This window comes from Lutra lutra, chromosome 1, assembly GCF_902655055.1.
Source record: "Lutra lutra chromosome 1, mLutLut1.2, whole genome shotgun sequence".
Classification (NCBI taxonomy): Eukaryota; Metazoa; Chordata; class Mammalia; order Carnivora; family Mustelidae; genus Lutra; species Lutra lutra.
This window is the reverse complement of record NC_062278.1, coordinates 43373342-43394143: the sequence shown is the minus strand read 5'-3', so window position 1 is coordinate 43394143 and position 20802 is coordinate 43373342. Positions and strand designations below refer to the sequence as shown.

Here is a 20802-nt window from a genome sequence, read left to right as displayed (position 1 = left end):
GGGCGCCTGGGTGGCTCCGATAGTTAGGCATCTGCCTTCAGCTTAGGTCATGATCTCATGGTTCTGGGATCCAGCCCCACATCTGGCTCCCTGCTAGCACGGGGAGTCTGCTTCTCCCTCTCTCTCCCCATTGTCCCCTCTGCTGGTGCTCTCTCGCTCTGTCAGATAAATAAATAAAATCTTAAAAAAAAAAAAAAAGATAAGTGTGAATAGCATAAACAAATACAAAGGCATGAAAAAGCTCCATTGGAAAACTTCATCTAGTTCTATATAATTGGAAGCTTAAAAAAAGAAAAAAGGTAAGAAATCAGTCACAAGAGTAGGCTGAAGAATAAATAAACAAGATGAAGAACAAGCTCAAAGTTGAAGACAGCTTTGACTTTCTGTTCATGATATAACAACCTGAGTATTTTCTAAACTCAGAAAAAGAAACTGATAGAAACAGAAATGAAAATCAGAAGAGAATGATCCTAATGGAAAGAGGATGTTTAAGTACACACAACAAAGTAGACAGTCTGATACTTAGATTCTTCTCCCTTGAATGTAAGATTGAAGAAATGGAAGAAGTAAAGATGCTTAGATGAGGAGTCACAGTCTGAAGGCCAAATCTGGCTCACTATCTACTTTTATATGGCTCTCAAGCAAAGATTGTGTTTTCTATTTTTAAGTAATTACGAAAAAATTAAAAAGACAGTATTTCATAATACATCAAATTTTAGTGTCCATAACAAAGCTTCATTGGAACATGGCCATGCTTATTTGTTTATATACTGGCTATGACCGCTTTCATACTATGTCATGGTTCTATAGCTGGGAAAAAGAATGCATGACCCTCAAAGTGTAAAATATTTACTATCTGGCTCTTTACAAAAGAAGTTTGCCACCCCTAGTTTAGATGATGACAATGAATGCTCTGTGAGGATATAACCTAGGAAACAGCATGAAGGGTACACACAAAAGGACTTCAAGAATCCAAAGACAAAAATATATACTTTACATCTCATGTTACATAGTCGAATATATGGTGACAAAACATTTTCCTCCAACAGCAAGTTTTGCAAAATGTTAATTTTCTTTCATAAACTCCCATAAATAAAAGCCCCCCTGACTATTTGGTATCCATATCTTGTTGAAACATCCTTTTTCAGCAACAAATATATGTTAAGTTTTTTCCCAATTCATACCCATAAGATGCTTGGCCACATCTTCTGGGTGTACAACAAACTCACCAGCACAGTTGCTTCTATACTGTAGTATACAGTATTAAATTAAGACTAACTAACTAAATACAATGAATGAAATGTAATATAAATGACATTAAACCATTTGATAAGGAAAAGGCCATAATTTTATCATAACTATAAAAGTCACAAATCATATTAAAAAAAAATCAAGACATACGAAGAGAGTTGTGCTAGCTAATTATATTTCTACCTCCCTTTCTTTCATCCTTAGCCTTGTGACTAAATTCTGGCCAAGAGAATGTTAAGTGGAAGATGAGTATCCTTCAAGGCAGGACATGTCCTTTTTTTGCTTTTTCCCTCTGGTGCTGAGAAGACAGATGTGATCCCATTTATCTGATCAAAAACCTCAAGGATCCTTTGCATCTCTGCACTTACTCAAATCTGAAACATATTAACAGGCTGGTATTCTTAAACTAGAGTCTATTCGCCATACTAGCCACAAGCATACTAAGAATTTAAAGTAAGGGAGTGTATACAATCTATACCAAATGAATATATAATAAAGCAATTTACATAAATAAATAATTCAGAATAGTTTAATAATACATATTTTCTGCTTACCTCCTTGGATTCCCTTTGCCGTTGCCGTTTTACCAGCATTATCAAGTCCCACCATCACAAGAGTCACCTTCCTTAAAATAATAAAAATTTAAAAATCACTTTCTGAATTAATTCAATATTGGAGAAAAATAAAAGTAAATTCATTCATTCAAGCAACATTTAAGGACCATCTACCATGTATAACATAATCTGCTGGACCCCAAGCAGTTCAATAATGAACAGAATAGATTCCAAAGCAAAATTCTTGAGAAATACCTTTAAAGTGTCATCCTTTAGTTCTATCAGCAAAAAAGAAAAAAATAGAAAAGAAAACTGTACAAGAGATTGGGCAAAAGGTAGAGAAAGAATAGGAGAAGAGAAAGAAGGAAGGGAGAAGGATTCTAACAGGAGTTATTTATCATGGCTAAAGATTCAATTTTCTAGTTAACCGAATTCTAAGAATTATCACGAATCTGTTTTTTCTTGTGAAATACGTAAGAAAACAACTATTGTTAGGTTCTAGGCACTACTGGTGTGCTCACCTCTGTTTTTAGATATCTAGCACCTCATCAAGTATAAATCTTAAATATACTTTAATAACATGATTATTAACTTAAGTGCTAACATATTTTGAAAGAGGGTTCCTACAATTATAAAACTTAAAATCTTTTTGATGATATAGCTAAACTTCACATAATCAGGGAAAAAAAAAGTCTAGTTCAATTTTACAGTTGAAGAAACATAAGACCAGAGTTGTAAGACAATGAGTCACTTACAGAGTCAGAACCAGAACCTAAATCACTTAACACCTAGAAATTTCTTAAACAGGGGATAGGTATAAAGGAACAAACCTATTATAACAGTCCTATTATCTTGGCAATATAGTCCCCAGCTAGAGCTCATTTCTGTTTCAGGCTGAGCCATCATACATATAAGAGGTAAGACCATTCATTAAAACCACAGATTTGGGAATAGAGAGAGAAAGCCACAGCATAACATGGGTGTCATGTTAAAGCCATGGGACCATATTCTTCTGGGTTTCTGCCAGGTCATTCTACACAAACAATCATCCCAAAAAGGGTTAAAAAAAAAAAAACACAAAACTTAGATGTTAAAAGGGGTCTTCTTTTTTCTCTCTAGCTCTGACTCTCTTGGATCTTGGATCTGTTTGTTTTTGTTTTATGCCAGATGTAGTTGAAGGATCCATATAACAAAAACAAAGGACAGAGCTGAAGGTGTAAGGCAGTCCAGTTATGGGTCATACACTGAGGAAAAACAAACTTGGTCTTGTAAAAACCAAACTGGTCACTTATTAAACAAACAGTTATTGATCATCTTCTGTACACTAGACACCAGTGTTCTAGGTACTTAAGATATGCCTGTTTATTAAAGTAACTACTACAACAAGAAAACAAACAAAAACAGATACAGAAATTCTTCCCTTACTAAACATACATGTTAGCAGGCAGGAACTAATAAATATTTATTTATTAATATAATATTATAAATAATACATTAATAAATATAAGAACTAAGTACATTATAACTATGTTGGAAGGTGGTTACATACTATGAAAAAAGAATATACAGTAAAGCTGGCTAGAGGGAGGCAGCAGTAGGGATGAGAGCTGGGTTGCAGTTTTATGTCTGTTGAGATGGGCAGGCCTCACTGAGAAGGTAAAATCGGAGAGAGGCCTTAGTCATGCAAATATCTGGGTCAAGAAAGAATATCTAGGACAAAGGCACTAATGTGAGGGCATGCAGGAATGTTCTACTATCAGCATGCACGCCAATGTGGTAAAACCTAGGGAGAATGGAGCAGGGAAGAACAACAGGAGTCAGAAATACATCAGAGGCCAGATCATGGATGGCTTCATAGGTGAGGACTTTGGCTTTTGTGAATAAAGTTGATTTACTCTCCATACTAATTTCTTTTTTCATCCAGGAGCCATAGTCTTCTAAAAGTTTTAACTGTCTCTACCCACCATGAGGAATAAATGGAAGTATATCTAAGCATGAATCAGTGAAAAAATAAAGTAAGCCACAATTAGCAGCATCGCCATACCCCAACCCTAGTTGGGTCAGTGGGAATGCCAAAGAGAACCATGACAGATTATGAATTTAAAGAGCTGAGATAGTATGTGAGTTCTAGATACTTCTACACTTGTAGAAATTATACCTGCATTATCAACTGTGAAAAATATGCATTTACTTCTTAAGGAAGCAGTGCAATATTCTGGAGTATAACAATATTATTTTGTTTGAAGAATTCACAACTACTAAATATCAAATAAGATTTAAGTACAAATTATGTGGTGCCTGGGTGGCTCAGCTGGTTAAGCATCTGCCTTTGGCTCAGGTCATCATCCTGGGGTCCTGGGATTGAGCCCTGAATCAGGGTCCCTGCTCAGCAGGAAGCCTGCATCTCCCTCTCCCTCTGCTACTTTCCTGCTTGTGGTCTCTCTCTCTCTCTCTCAAATAATTAAAATATTAAAAAAAAAAAAAGATTCAAGTGCAAAATAATCTCCTAAGCAAAATATAGTAAATGTCTATCCAAAACAAATGGATAATGTAGCATTTATATAGTATTTTAGGTAACTCAAATTACTAGATATACAATGAATTAGATTAAAATAATATTAAAACTAATTGAATTTCCATTTGAAAATTCATAATGTATTTAAAGATCTACCATGCTTCAAACATGACCATGAACCAAAACAATTACTACTGGAGAACAAAATGCCCACATTATGCTTATTTGATTCCTTTATCCTATAAATATTTATTAAACACCTTGTATACAGCAGCAAACAAAACATCCACAATTCCTAGCCCACCTGAGAACAAGAAAATAGGTGTTAGGTAGGTATGTGTGATTACTGTTTTCATGAGAAAGCACAGGCAGCCACAGGAAGAGATGGCAGGCAACCATATTTATTCTAGAAGTCAACGAAGACCAACTGCAACTAGGTCAGCAGTTCCCAGGAATACCACGGAACTGATGTTTTCTTATGCCTTATGAGCCAAAGTGAAAAACCTCAAATAGACTTTTTTAAGGAAATGGCCTCTCATTCTCTATTACACAGGTTGCATCTTCTGTTTTCTCTCTATTCTTGTCAAGATTCCAGCTAAAAAAATATTCTAAATAATTGCTATTACACATTTTGAACACATTTGCTCTTAAAGCTTGCTACCAAGGGTATGAGCTTTTTACCTTAAAGACTTTCCTTTTTTGGAAATTAAAGAAGAATTGAAAAAATTCATGGAAACAAATGATAATGAAAACACAACGGTTCAAAATCTGTGGGATACAGCAAAGGCAGTCCTGAGAGGAAAATATATAGCGGTACAAGCCTTTCTCAAGAAACAAGAAAGGTGGGACGCCTGGGTGGCTCAGTGGGTTAAGCCGCTGCCTTCGGCTCGGGTCATGATCCCAGGGTCCTGGGATCGAGTCCCACATCGGGCTCCTTGCTCAGCAGGGAGCCTGCCTCTCTCTCCACCTCTGCCTGCCTCTCTGCCTGCTTGTGTGCTTTCTCTCTCTCTCTCTTTCTGACAAATAAATACATAAAATCTTAAAAAAAAAAATTAAAAAAAAAAAAAGAAACAAGAAAGGTCTCAAGTACACAACCTAACCCTACACCTAAGGAGCTGGAGAAAGAACAAGAAAGAAACCCTAAACCCAGCAGGAGAAGAGAAGTCATAAAGATCAGAGCAGAAATCAAGGAAATAGAAACAAAAAAAACAATAGAGCAAATCAACGAAACTAGGAGTTGGTTCTTTGAAAGAATTAATAAGATTGATAAACCCCTGGCCAGATTTATCAAAAAGAAAAGAGAAAGGACCCAAATAAATAAAATCATGAATGAAAGAGAAGAGATCACAACCAACAGCAAAGAAGTACAAACAAATATAAGAACATACTATGAGCAACTCTACGCAAACAAATTTGACAATCTGGAAGAAATGGATGCATTCCTGGAGACAGATAAACTACCACAACTGAACCAGGAAGAAATAGAAAACCTGAACAGACCCATAACCAGTAAGGAAATTGAAACAGTCACCAAAAATCTCCAAACAAACAAAAGCCCAGGGCCAGACAGCTTCCCAGGGGAATTCTACCAAACATTTAAAGAAGAACTAATTCCTATTCTCCTGAAACTGTTTCAAAAAATAGAAATAGAAGGAAAACTTCCAAACTCATTTTATGAGGCCAGCATCACCTTGATCCCAAAACCAGACAAGGATCCCATCAAAAAAGAGAACTACAGACCAATATCCTTGATGAACAGAGATGCGAAAAATCTCACCAAAATACTAGCCAATAGGATTCAACAGTACATTAAAAGGATTATTCACCACGACCAAGTGGGATTTATTCCAGGGCTTCAAGGTTGGTTCAACATCCGCAAATCAATCAATGTGATACAACACATTAATAAAAGAAAGAACAAGAACCATATGATACTCTCAATAGATGCTGAAAAAGCATTTGACAAAGTACAGCATCCCTTCCTGATCAAAACTCTTCAAAGTGTAGGGAGAGAGGGCACATACCTCAATATTATCAAAACCTCCTATGAAAAACCCACCACAAATATCATTCTCAATGGAGAAAAACTGAGAGCTTTTCCGCTAAGGTCAGGAACACAGCAGGGATGTCCGTTATCACCACTGCTATTCCACATAGTGCTAGAAGTCCTACCTCAGCAATCAGACAACAAAAGGAAATTAAAGGCATCCAAATCGGCAAAGAAGAAGTCAAACTATCACTCTTCGCAGATGATATGATACTATATGTGGAAAACCCAAAAGACTCCACTCCAAAACTGCTAGAACTTGTACAGGAATTCAGTAAAGTGTCAGGATATAAAATCAATGCACGGAAATCAGTTGCATTTCTATACACCAACAACAAGACAGAAGAAAGAGAAATTAAGGAGTCCATCCCATTTATAACTGCACCCAAAACTATAAGATACCTAGGAATAAACCTACCCAAAGAGGCTAAGAATCTATACTTAGAAAACTATAAAGTACTCATGAAAGAAATTGAGGAAGACACAAAGAAATGGAAAAATGTTCCATGCTCCTGGATTGGAAGAACAAATATTGTGAAAATGTCTATGCTACCTAAAGCAATCTACACATTTAATGCAATTCCTATCAAAGTACCATCCATTTTTTTCAAAGAAATGGAACAAATAGTCCTAAAATTTATATGGAACCAGAAAAGACCTCGAATAGCCAAAGGAATATTGAAAAAGAAAGCCAAAGTTGGTGGCATCACAATTCCGGACTTCAAGCTCTATTACAAAGCTGTCATCATCAAGACAGCATGGTACTGGCACAAAAACAGACACATAGATCAATGGAACAGAATAGAGAGCCCAGAAATGGACCCTCAACTCTATGGTCAACTCATCTTCGACAAAGCAGGAAAGAATGTCCAATGGAACAAAGACAGCCTCTTCAATAAATGGTGTTGGGAAAATTGGACAGCCACATGCAGAAAAATGAAATTGGATCATTTCCTTACACCACACACGAAAATAGACTCAAAATGGATGAAGGATCTCAATGTGAGAAAGGAATCCATCAAAATCCTCGAGGAAAACACAGGCAGCAACCTCTTCGACCTCAGCCGCAGCAACATCTTCCTAGGAACATCACCAAAGGCAAGGGAAGCAAGGGCAAAAATGAACTTTTGGGATTTTATCAAGATCAAAAGCTTTTGCACAGCAAAGGAAACAGTGAACAAAACCAAAAGACAACTGACAGAATGGGAGAAGATATTTGCAAATGACATATCAGATAAAGGGCTAGTGTCCAAAATCTATAAAGAACTTAGCAAACTCAACACCCAAAGAACAAATAATCCAATCAAGAAATGGGCAGAGGACATGAACAGACATTTCTGCAAAGAAGACATCCAGATGGCCAACAGACACATGAAAAAGTGCTCCACATCACTCGGCATCAGGGAAATACAAATCAAAACCACAATGAGATATCACCTCACACCAGTCAGAATGGCTAAAATTAACAAGTCAGGAAATGACAGATGCTGGCGAGGATGCGGAGAAAGGGGAACCCTCCAACACTGTTGGTGGGAATGCAAGCTGGTGCAACCACTCTGGAAAACAGCATGGAGGTTCCTCAAAATGTTGAAAATAGAACTACCCTATTACCCAGCAATTGCACTGCTGGGTATTTACGCTAAAGATACAAACGTAGTGATCTGGAGGGGTACGTGCACCCGAATGTTTATAGCAGCAATGTCTACAATAGCCAACTATAGAAAGAACCTAGATGTCCATCAACAGACGAATGGATAAAGAAGAAGTGGTATATATACACAATGGAATACTATGCAGCCATCAAAAGAAATGAAATCTTGCCATTTGCGACGACGTGGATGGAACTAGAGGGTATCATGCTTAGCGAAATAAGTCAATCGGAGAAAGACAACTATCATATGATCTCCCTGATATGAGGGAGAGGAGATGCAACATGGGGGGGTTAAGGGGGTAGGAGAATAAATGAAACAAGATGGGATTGGGAGGGAGACAAACCATATGTAACTCTTAATCTCACAAAACAAACTGAGGGTTGATGGGGGGAGGGGGTTTGGGGGGGTGGGGTTATGGACACTGGGGAGGGTATGTGCTATGGTGAGTGCTGTGAAGTGTGTAAACCTGGCGATTCACACACCTGTACCCCTGGGGATAAAAATATATTATATGTTTATAAAAAATAAAAATTAAAAAAAATTTTTTTTTCTGTGAGCAAAAATAAATGACTCAGAATATTAAAAAAAAAAAAAAACCGGGGCGCCTGGGTGGCTCAGCGGGTTAAGGTGCTGCCTTTGGCTCAGGTCATGATCTCAGGGTCCTGGGATTGAGCCCCGCATCAGGCTCTCTGCTCAGAAGCCTGCTTCTTCCTCTCTCTCTGCCTGCCTCTCTGCCTGCTTGTGATCTCTCTCTGTCAAATGAATAAATAAAATCTTTAAAAAAAAAAAAAAAAAAAAACCTTTCCTTTTTTAATAGACTAACAGATTCAAACAAAAAAGTCCTTCAAACATGAAAACAACACATTGGAAAATTGTAATTATGCTGAGAATGGCACAAAATAAGTCTCTCTGGATTTCTTTTTTACTTTGGCAATCTTGAGTCGTTAATTTTTTAGACCATACACCATATACTTGAAAACATGACTTTAATTAAATATTTGAGGTAATTAAAGTCTTAATGAATAAACATAACATTAACAGTACAAATGAAAATCACAGCATGAATTACTGCAATGTCTGATTAACAAAACATTAAATTTATACTTTCAGAACAGAATGGATTTAAAAGGGTAACATTCACTTAACACTCAAAATCCTATGCCCTTTAAAATATGAAGACGTACACTCTAACACATGTTAAAATATACATGTCATTATAGCTATTTAAAATATGGTAAATTACCACTGATTGGGAACAGTTCGCTGTGCCTACGACAAAAGAAGGATGGAAGACACTCTGTATCTTTTTATAACCTTACGATTACTGATCAAATAAACACATAACCCTTCAATTGAAAAAAAATATATATATATATACAGTGTGCTTAGGTTTATAGTGTCTGGAAAAGTTGATACTAGCAATAAAAACAAGTCATTTGGTCAGACAATAGGCATTATGGACATAAAAATACCTGAGACTTGGTTTTCTATCTCATCTTCTATTGAGAGTGACTAAAGCATAAACAAATATTAGTACAAAATAAACAAGAGATACAGAAATTCTTCCCTACTAAACTTACATGATAGTGGCAGGAGACAATAATAATAAATAGAAGAACTAAAATTAGTACATCATGACACTATGACAGTTAAATATGCTCATCTATATATACAAGATATTAGAGTAATACAGAGCAAGAGGACTTTATCCAGCCTAGAGATACAGAAGGTCAGGGAAGCTCCTTACAGAAGGTAATGCCTCAGCTAAGCTGTTCAAGCAGCAAAGTTTGCCAACCAAGGGGAAGGTGAAGATGCATGGTAGGATGAAGAGATTCCAGATTGAGAACACTGCCTGAGAAGATACTACACCAAGGAGGGGAGGAGAACTGGCAGGGCGTAGAGTCGCTAAAGCTAGGGGTTAAGAGTACACCTCAGTAGAGCAGCCTTACACAAAAGGAGGACATGTTTGTTAGACGCACACATAATCACCACACAACAGAACTACAATACCGCTACCTTAGGAACTAGTATCAACAAATAGTTAATCATGTGACTTTCCCAGCAGTTGAAAGTGATCACTTCACTCTTATCACAGTTATCCCTCAGTCATTAATTATATATCAAACTAGAAAGGCTGAGATGGAAAGCACTTGGCAGTATTTTAAAATGTATAGTAAGTTTGCTCTAGTAACAAATAACAGGGATTGTGTGCAATCTGATAGATTGCCAAGAGCTCAGTATTAGACCTGTATTCAAGTCCGAGATTTGCCACTTCCAAGCTATATGACCTGGGCTATATTATTTAACATCTCAGAATTTTATCAGTAAAATGAGTTAATAATAACATCCATCCCACAGGGATGTGGTTAAATGAAATATGACAACGCAAGTAAAGTGCTCAATGCCTGTGCAACAAAAATAAGTGCTCAACCAATAGCTATTCTTATTACAGCATAAAATTCAAAACAGGAAGTCCATGAGATGAGAACACAGAACAGGCAGGGACCAGATTACAGAAGAAAATGAATGGGTTCAGTTTTACACATGTTGACAGTGCTCACTCATCTCACACTGAAGTCTGAAGCTGAAGGAGAGATCTGTCTTGGGTTTATGAGACATAGTAATTAGTTAATTAAAACTATGAGAACAGATGAAAGATCTGAGGGAGAACATATGAAGAAGAAGAGCCAGGGGCGAGGGGGGCATGGAACCCTGAGAACCTTTGAAGAAACCCTTAAAACTGTAGTTAGAAAGAAATGAGGAGACTAAAGAAATGGCACCATTGGGACTAGTATCCAGAAGGCTTAGGAGATAAACAATATAAAATACTGCAAAGGGTGCCTGGGTGGCTCAGTGGGTTAAGCCGCTGCCTTAGGCTCAGGTCATGATCTCAGGGTCCTGGGATCGAGTCCCACATTGGGCTCTCTGCTCAGCAGGGAGCCTGCTTCCCTCTCTCTCTCTGCCTGCCTCTCTGTCTACTTGTGATCTCTTTCCGTAAAATAAATAAATAAAATCTATTTAAAAAAATAAAATAAAATAAAATACTGCAAAGTTTTATAAAATATAAATTTTTTTTGGTAATTGCCCCAAATTAAGTAACTCAGTAGTAAATGCTCTCATCTTTTCCCAAACCCTGCAATATCCAATGCTTTGAATTCATATAGTATGTCTTAATAGTTCAAAGCCTACCCTATCATTTATATTCATATTATCCCTGTAAGTAGAGAAGGTACAAGTTACCCATCCCTACGTGCTCATAAAAAGTTAGTCAAGAGCAGTTTCCATGGGAAGTTTAAATACAATGGTTTGTAAAAACAGTAATAATTATTACTATTTTAAAGGATAACTTAAAACATTTTGTTTAGCCTATAATTTACTGACATTTATATATATGCACATAGATATACACCAGAAGCCAAGTAGCAGGGCTCATTTTCATCAGAGTATCATGACGTTTCCCTTACAGATTTAGGTCTATCACAATCATAACTTAGTTCGTGGAACTAATAGAAAGTAGATTATGTAATACATGTATACTAACATGAATAGCACGAATAGCATGCTGTTAATAAAACCTAATCATGATATTGATGAAAATCTAACTATGGCAGTTAAAATCCTGCTTAAAATCCTTAAACAAAATTAAGCCCAAACTCTGTAGCCTCCTCTTCTGCCCTCGTCAGCAGGCCTACAAATCAAGGTACTCCCCTCATCTTTTCTGTCCTTCCTGATGATTCTTAGCTACCACAGCAAACAGATATTAACTTTCTTATGCAACTTCTCATACAGTGTCCTCTACTAGAACTTGTCAATCAACTCTGTAGCCCCAGCATCAAATGTCCTGGGCACACATTAAGCATCTTTACTGAATGAAATAGCATAATATATATTCTAACTCCCCCATTTGCTGAGTAAATATTAAGTAAAATTAAAATATATAATTTTCAGTTGATAAAGTACTACAATGGATTTAATTTATATAAATCTTCATATAAAAGTGATAGCTCAATCTTAGAGAATGTAATTAAAATTATCTATCTTCTGGGATGCCTGGGTGGCTCAGTTGGTTAAGTATCTGCCTTCAGCTCAGGTCATGATCCCAGGATCCTGGATCAAGTCTTGCATCTAGCTTCTCACTCGGCAGGGAGCCTGCTTTTCCCTCTGCCTGCTGCTCCCCCTGCTTGTGTTCTCTCTGACAAATAAATAAATAAAATCCTTTTGAAAAATTATCTTCTTACATCAAACTGGCTTAAGTTTTCTGAAAACATTTACATGCTCAAGGTTTCAAGGTAATAATTAACAGTGAGAAAGATTTTTAAAAGTGAAAGAATTCTGAGTTAAAAAAAAAAAAAAATTAGGGGCACCTGGGTGGCTCAGTGGGTTAAGCCTCTGCCTTCGGCTCAGGTCATGGTCTCAGGGTCCTGGGATTGAGCCCCCCATTGGGCTCTCTGCTCAGCAGGGAGCCTGCTTCCCCCCACTCTCTGCCTGTCTCTCTGCCTGCTTGTGATCTCTTCTCTGTCAAATAAATAAATAAAAATCTTAAAAAAAAATTAAAAGTAGGGATTAAGAGGGTCAAAAGCTTGTTTTATACATTTGCTCTCAGAGTCTCTTTTTATATAATAGATATACGATTTGATATATCAGAAATATAAGCAACATAATACCAGAGTTTTGAACTTAGAAAGAATTTGAATTATTAATTTTTATTGAGTGACATTATTGCAATCATTTGAACATCTACAATTCTAAACTTCCTAACTTGTCAACTAAGGAGACAAGGCTTCAAATGAGATAACTACATAAAAACTTTTTCTAACTTCAAAAATACGTTGCAAGTCAAAAATAAACTATTTTCGAGCCCCTGGGTGGCTTAGTCATTAAGCGTCTGCCTTCAGCTCAGGTCATGATCCCAGGGGCCTGGGAGAGAGTCCCACAACAGTCTTCTCACTCAGCAGGGAGCCTGCTTCTTCCTCTCCCACTCCCCCCACCCCGCCCCCGCCCCACTTGTGTTCCCTCTCTCACTGTGTTTCAGTCTCCGGCAAAAAAAAATAAATAAAATCTTGGGCGCCTGGGTGGCTCAGTGGGTTAAGCCGCTGCCTTCGGCTCAGGTCATGATCTCCGGGTCCTGGGATCGAGTCCCACATCGGGCTCTCTGCTCAGCGGGGAGCCTGCTTCTCTCTCTCTCTCTCTCTCTCTCTCTCTGCCTGCCTCTCCGTCTACTTGTGATCTCTCTCTGTCAAATAAATAAATAAAATCTTTAAAAAATAAATAAATAAATAAATAAATAAATAAAATCTTAAAAAAAAAAAACAAAAAAACCTATTTTGGGGGCACCTAGGCAGTTCAGTCAGTTAGGTGCTGCCTTTGTCTCAAGTCACGATCCCAGGGTCCTGGGATTAAGCCCCACATCGAGGTCCCTACTCAGAGGAGAGTCTGCTTTTCACTCTTCCATTCTCTCTGCCCCTCTCCTTGGGTCCATGTTCTCTCTCTGTCTCAAATAAATAAAATAAAATCTTAAAAAAAAAAAAAAAAAAAAAAAACTATTTCACCAAAACACTAAAAAAACCTAAACACATCAAATGAGTATTACTGAAAATATTTAGAACTACATAAAGCAAGTTCTAAATTTAAAAAGTAGCATAAACACATGTAGGAAAAATGACTTGGGAACACCATTTAATGATAAATGTGTATGAGAGAGAAAAAAAACCTACCACAAAAAAATCGGTATAATAAAAAGTTTACCCCCCCCAAAAATTATGGTGTAATTTTATTGTACAAATGCACTATTTTCTGACATTTTAGTTCAGATTGTGGAGCCCAGGATAATATTACATCAAAATCACTATCTAAATTTATGGACCATTAATAAATAGAAAGGGGACCAAACTTGAGGTCATATGCTAGTTCTGAAGTCGTAAGTCAAAATCTTCGTGTCAATTTGTTCATTTCTAAAATATTAAATCAGAATGTCTCTAGGTCCCTTTTTATCCTAAAATTCTAAACTTCTTACTAAGAATACACAAGAAGCCCTAGGGGTTTAAAAAGAAATGTAAAACATTCCAGTTCTGCATACAGCAATCAGATAATCCTTTCTAATCTGTGTGTACAGCTTACTTAACAAATTAAAAACTCAGCAATTTATATAAACATTCTAGGATTCACAGTTATATTTATTAAAAACAAAATGATGGCTATTAAGGTACTAAATGTTTCACCATTGAAAAAATTCATAGCAAAGATGACATGCCCTATCTATCACAGTTTACTTTTACCAGATACCACAGTGATGTACAAAAAGCATTAACCCACGGTGCTTAAGTAACATCTCAGTCTCTTTACAGCTGACAACAGTGAATAGCAATATACCAATAAATCTGAAGTAAAGTATTGATAAGCTGAATTATTACATAAGAAAACATAGATGGACAAGAAACTACTCCCAGCTAGTGGTTACCTCTAGGGAGGGATGGTAGGAGATGAACAGGGTGCAAGGAACTTCAAAGATTTGTTATCTATTTCTTTAGAAAATGAAATGTGGTAACTAAAGGTTAATACTTGTAAGATCTGGGTAGTAGGCACATGAGTACTTACTATATTTTTCTTTTTAAATAACAGAAAATATTTTTATTTTTAACTGTAGAATTACATTATTCTTGTTGCCAATTTTTTTTCTCATTGAACTTGATATTAATTTTCTGCTTCTCTTAGGTGGGCCATTTCTGAATTCATGCCCTTGGAAAGCTTAAGAAGCACAAAATTTCTTCAAGATCCCAGTAAAATTATACCTCTTACAAAATCCTGTCTTTTATTCTGGCTAAAAAACTTAGAAATCATCTTTCAACTCTTGCATGTTCTATCACATTTTATATGTACTATGCCATCAACTAGATGCTACCTGGCATACATAATAGTTCAGAGTATATAGATAATAATATGCAAGGGTGAGGACCTACTTACAAGGTACTGAATATACTAAGCACCATGGCTTGGGTTCTACGTCCAGGACAAATGCTGTTCCCTATACACAGAATAAATTTTAATAGCTTTAAATGTTAAAATTAAAATATTAAAGTACTAGGTAAAAGTATAGGTGAATATAATCTTGGAGACATATAATGGAAAATAATCTAATTATTACACTAAAAGAATGGTGTCTTTGAATAAAAAATTATTAAATGTTTATGCTTCAAACACCATAAAAAATTTACAAATATAACAAATGGAAGAAAAATATCTGTAATATATACTACAGAGAAATGGTTACTATATACATTATTTATATATATTTATATTTATATACATTTAAATACATTTAAAATCTCAGAAAATTCAATAAGAAAATGCACCTGCCCCAATAGGAAAACAGCAAAGGAAATCATCGGGAAATTTCCCAAAGAAGAAATATGAAAATCCAAAGAAAAAATAATTTTACTAGGAATCAAAAAAATAGAAACTAAATGCGGACAGTATTTCCCCCATAACCTGAAAAAAACAAGTGGTGAGTCTCACTTTTTTGAGGGGAAAAGGCATTCTTATACACTTCTGGTAAGAGTAATAATTATTGATTTGTTTTTTGAAAGCCTTTCTGAAGAGCAATTTGGCAATATATAACAAATACCTTAAACTTTTTCATTTGATCTCATCATTATTTGATCTTAAGTTCCACTTCCAAAATATTTATAGGAGGGTGCCCAGCCAAACAATGTTCACAATAGTGAAAAATTTTTAATTTTCTAAATATTTAATAACAGGAATGATTAAACATACTTTGGTGAATCTATACAACACACTATTTAAAAAGATGGCTCATGAAAAACATGTCATGAAGCAAAAAGATGTTAAAGCAAAAATAAAACGAAGCTTCAATTTAGCTCTCTATTATCTCTTTATTGTTTAAAAATTTACACAGATAGAAACCATCAACAAAACAAAAAGGCAAACTACTGAATGAGAGAAGATATTTGCAAAACATAGATCCAATAAAGGACTAATGTCCAAATGTATAAAACTTAGGATAATATATGACTTGACACAACTCAAAAAAATAACCTGATTAAAAAATGGGCAGAGGACCCAAACCAAAGTTTTTCTAAACAAAACAGAGATGGTCAACAGGCACATGAAAGGATGCTACGTGTCACTAATCATGAGGGAAACGCAAATCAAAACTCTAAGATACCACCTCACACTGGTCAGATTGGCTATTATCAAAAGACAAAACAAACTGTTGGTTACCATAGAGGGGAGAGATGAAATAAGTGAAGAGGATTAAGAGGTACAAACTTCTAGTTACAAAATAAATAAGTCATGGGGATGTTATATACAGCATAGGAAATATAGTCAATAATATTTTAATAATTTAGTATAGTATCAGATGGTTAACTTGACTTACAATGGAGATCTTTTGGTAATGCATAAAAATAGCAAATAAAAAGAGAATTTATAGTTATATAAGAGATTCTACACCAAAATATAAATCTTTGGGGGTGAGACAGTGGGTTACTAATATATGCCACTTTTTTGCTTAACTGTGTTTTCAATGTTCTACATAAACATTCATCACCTTTAAATAACAATAAACATGCATTACTTTTAAATATTTTTAAATAACAACAGCTCCTGTCCACAAGCTATTCTGCGGGACTGTATGAATAAACATCTCATTACAATACATGTGTAAGAAGAGACAAATACAAGATGCTAAGCAATTACAACGAAAAGGTAAAGAATCTAGATGGAATTCAAAGAAAGGGTCCTGAAAGAGAAGCTCCCAACTGACATGTGAGGAATGATTAGGAACAGCCAACCAAAAAAAGAAGAGCATTTGGTGAGGAATGGAGGGACTAGAGAACTTAAATACGGCAAATCTGGCATGAGGAATTTGGACAGGAGGGAAAAGGAAAAAAGATCACTGACAATAGTGTAGAGAATTAATTAGAGGGGAACAGTAGGAAGTCTGTCAAAGAAATGTGGGACAGAAATAATAGAAATTTTATCTAAAACAGAGCAGTGCATATGGAAAGGCTAAAAGAGTGTAAGACTTGTAAGTGGTATTAAGCCCATACAAACCAAAAGACTTGATGATTTGAGAGATCAAAGCACAAATAGGTATCTAGGATTACTTCTTTTCTTGACTTGGGTAAAAGGAGGGCTGAAGCAATTTGGCATGGAAATGAGAGAGGATACAAACTCAATTTTGGATGTGCTGGGATTGAGAATTCTTGTGAAATGCGGTATGTAAATTTTCAAGTGGTAGATGAGTCTTTGTGCTGGAAACACGGACTTGAGAGTCAATGTTTAAGTGCCCACTGGAGTCACTGTATGTGGTGAAACTGCCCACAAAGGGAAAATATACAGAAGAAAAGAGAATTGAAGACAGAACCCTGGGGAAGCCTTGAGAGTGAGATAATGAAAGGCTAACTGGCAAAAAGAGATAGAAAAGGTAACAGGCAGAAAGGTAAAAAATTTAAATTCAGGAAAAATAAATCAGACAATTTTAAGAAGAGAGAGATCTTAAGTGTCAAATGAGGCCAAGAGATTAAAAAGAATCCACTGTATTTAATAACCAGGCAACATCTGCTATAGTGAGAAAACTGAATTAAAGGGTCTGGGCAGAAGTCTTCAAATGCAGAAGTTAAGGAATGCATGAGAGGAGAGGAAGGTGAATTATCAGTAATCTATTGCCAACTGTTTAGTCTAGGGTGAAGGCTGAGAGGGAAAGGTAGTGCTGCAGGGACAGAGGGTTGCTTATTATGGTAGACACAGAATAATGGCTTCCCAAATACGTCTACAACCTAATCACTGAAACCTGTTACCTTACATGGCAAAATGAATCTTCCAGACAAGATTAAGTTAAGGATCTTGGATAGGGAGCTTATCCTGGGAGTACCCTGGTAGACCAGAGGTAAATACAAGAATCCTTATAAAAGGGACTCTTAAAAGTCCTGATAAAAGATCAGAGAAGATAGATGTTACATTATTGGCTTTGAAAATGGAAGAAGGGGGCCACAAGCCAATGACTATAGGCCATACCCCCCCCCTTTTTTTTTTGCTGGAAAAGGCAAAGGCAAACAGATTCTCTCTTAGAGACTCCAGACGGTATGCAACTCTAATCCATTTTAGACTTCTGAGCTCAGAACCGTGGGATAATACATTTGTGTTGTTTTAGGTCACTATGTTAATAGTAATTTGCTACAGCAGCAATAGGAAACATTCATTTTGGGTTATTTTTTAGGTAAGAGAGGCTTGAGCCTGTTTACATTCTAAAGAAAAAATAGAAGTGAAGCTGTGAAGACAAAAGAGAAAGAGAACTTCTACTTTTGATAAAACTGAATAATAAATTTTGGGATAAAAGGTTAGATTTATTCTTGTAACCCAGAAGTTTTCTCTGTGATCTCTAGCAAAATGCTAAACAACTAAAGCTCACCAAGAAATGGGAAAAAATGGACTAAAGAACACAGCCACCAGAATTAGCCTTGAAAATGAACCGTTCTTCCACAAACACAGGAAGGGAGGAAGGGAAAGGAATCTATATTGGTAAGTATAAAATGAATTGGGGTGAGTAACTGACCAATACACACTTGTCTCCTAAGATCAGAAGTATGACTTACTGAGTGCTACCTGCAAAGCATCAAGTACTTGCATAAATTTTCTTTCTCAAAATGCTGTAAGACAAAGATCATCCACACTTCATAGGGGGAAAGTGCCAAAATTCCTAGGATTCAGACATGAATCTGTTTGACTCAAAAACACTATTGATAAATCTGGCAGACACAACAATAACCAAGTGATCAAAGTTAACACTACGAGTAATAAAACTATCAACATAATGCAACGCTGGATACTGAGAAAGACATGTCATCTCTGCGGTATTCCTCTGCACAACAACACCTTTATCAAATCACAAGAAAAACAAAACTTTGTTATAATTTACCCTTGGCTTAATTCCAAAGTAAAAGTATTAAAAAGTCAACATTATTTATCAGGAGTAACAAAACAGGTTAAGCCTAAAAAGCATCATTTTTACTGCCTCTTGCTTAGCATAGTGCCTGGCACATGATATTTTGTCAACAAATGAGTGAATATCAAGAAGCAGGTGCTAAATCTTAATACATCTAGCCTTTCAAAATGAAAGGTTAAGAAACGGACTCTTAATTAAAAGCTTAACTAGATTCCACATGAAAACTGAAGCTACACTACAGTTAAGAAAACACTCCATTAGCTAGTCTCATTTAATACAACACTCCTGAGGCATAGATACTATCACCCCACATTTAATATATGATGAAGGTGGGGCCAAAAGTGGTTAAATCATATAATTTATTAAGCAGTGGAGCCAGATTTCAAACCCAAGTCCTCAAAAACAGTGAGTGAATGAGTGTGTACGTGTGCCTGTGTGTGTTTTTGAAAGGAATATGTGGATGTTACGAAAGCTATATCCCATGCTTCTCTATTTAAAAAAAAAATCGCATTAAATTAGCGTCACAGGAAATACATACAACGGACAGTTTCCAATTCCACGCATAAAATCCACAACTTCTTAAGAAATTCGAACCCATTTAAATAATAACAGTAAGCATCACTAATGAGAACTTAATCGCAACTACACAAAAAAGCTACATCCTCCTATCTCTTCCTGGGGGGACAAGTCAAACTGGGAGCAAAAACATCCCCCTCGGCTGAGCCTCTTCCCAGAGGAGAGGTGTAGCGTCCCAACCAGTCCCTCGGGATGCAGCTGTCCCTCCCCCCTAGGACCGCAGGGAGCCAGTCGGCTCCAGCTTACCTGACGGGCTCCCGCCACCGCTTGAACCAGTTGCAGCAATTGGCCATCAGACTGAACATGCCAGGCCGTACCTCCCGCCGCCTCCCATCCGAGCCTCGAGAGAGAATGGGCCCCTGGTTGCCCCGGGCAGAGGCCCCGGGGGGCCGCAGTCGCTCCCAGGCACCTGTGAAGCGGAGAAGTCGGGAGGGAGGTTAAAGAGGCTAGTCCCAAAACCAAGCCCCGATACCCGTGCCAGGGACCCGCGAGCGAACAACGGCCTCCTCGCCCAGGTACAGCCCCGCCAAAGGCGCAGATACACAGATCCAAACAGGATTAGCGGAGCCCGGCCAGAGAAAACCCCCGCGTCGACGTGCTGACGTTCCTCCCAGGCGCGGAAGGCCCGCCCCAAGCACCGCCCACATACTTCTCCAATCATCGTGCGACTGCCCGTGGTGGGGGCAGCTGAGTGGCTGAAGGAGCCGGGCTCCCTTCCCCTGTGGAGGCGGGGCGGGGAGGGGGTTCTCGTAACTAGGCAACCGGAGCGTCCAGAGAGAAGTTGAAAAATCCCAGACAGATCTTGGGCAAGGCCTCTCTGCATACCCGCAGAAAATGTGTTGCCAGTCGTCGAGGGTGCTGTTCCTCGTCTGTCCCTAAGCACAACTGAGATCCACAGATCTCAGGTCTTGTGCGTGTTTTTTTTTGTTTTATGAAGCAGGGTTGGGGACCCTCTGGGACTCTGGCGGACTCTGGCTGCACAACTACAGAAATAATACATTGGGGCAGTTATTACAAATTAAGAACAAAGGGAAAACTCATTTGCTAACTATCTAATAATGCAGATGACAGTGACTTTCAATCTTTATGTTTACTGCTGTTTGTTATATAAAATGTAAAATGGAATTGTATGGTATTTATTGTGGGGAGATATACAAAATGAATGCAAAATGAGTGAATATCAAGTACCAGGTGCTAAAGGAAATAATAGGTTCATTGTAGAAAATGTGAAAAACATGAAAAAT

At 37.0% G+C, this 20802-nt stretch overlaps 1 protein-coding gene across 2 annotated transcripts in view; it reads right to left on the bottom strand.

The window, feature by feature from the left end:
* Positions 1–20154, bottom strand: part of ARL13B (ADP ribosylation factor like GTPase 13B) — a 70922-nt gene extending 50768 nt beyond the window's left edge. The window contains exons 1-3 of one of the 2 annotated variants that reach the window (XM_047722475.1): positions 20070–20154; positions 19805–19967; positions 1806–1876 (exon numbers count right to left, since the gene is read on the bottom strand). In XM_047722475.1, coding sequence (XP_047578431.1) covers positions 1806–1876; positions 19805–19863 — 130 coding nt within the window. In that variant the 5' untranslated portion in view covers positions 19864–19967; positions 20070–20154. Of the gene's footprint in view, positions 1–1805; positions 1877–19804 lie in introns of both variants that reach the window. The other variant, XM_047722469.1, reaches the window with a different exon arrangement.
* Positions 20155–20802: the final 648 nt, after the last annotated feature.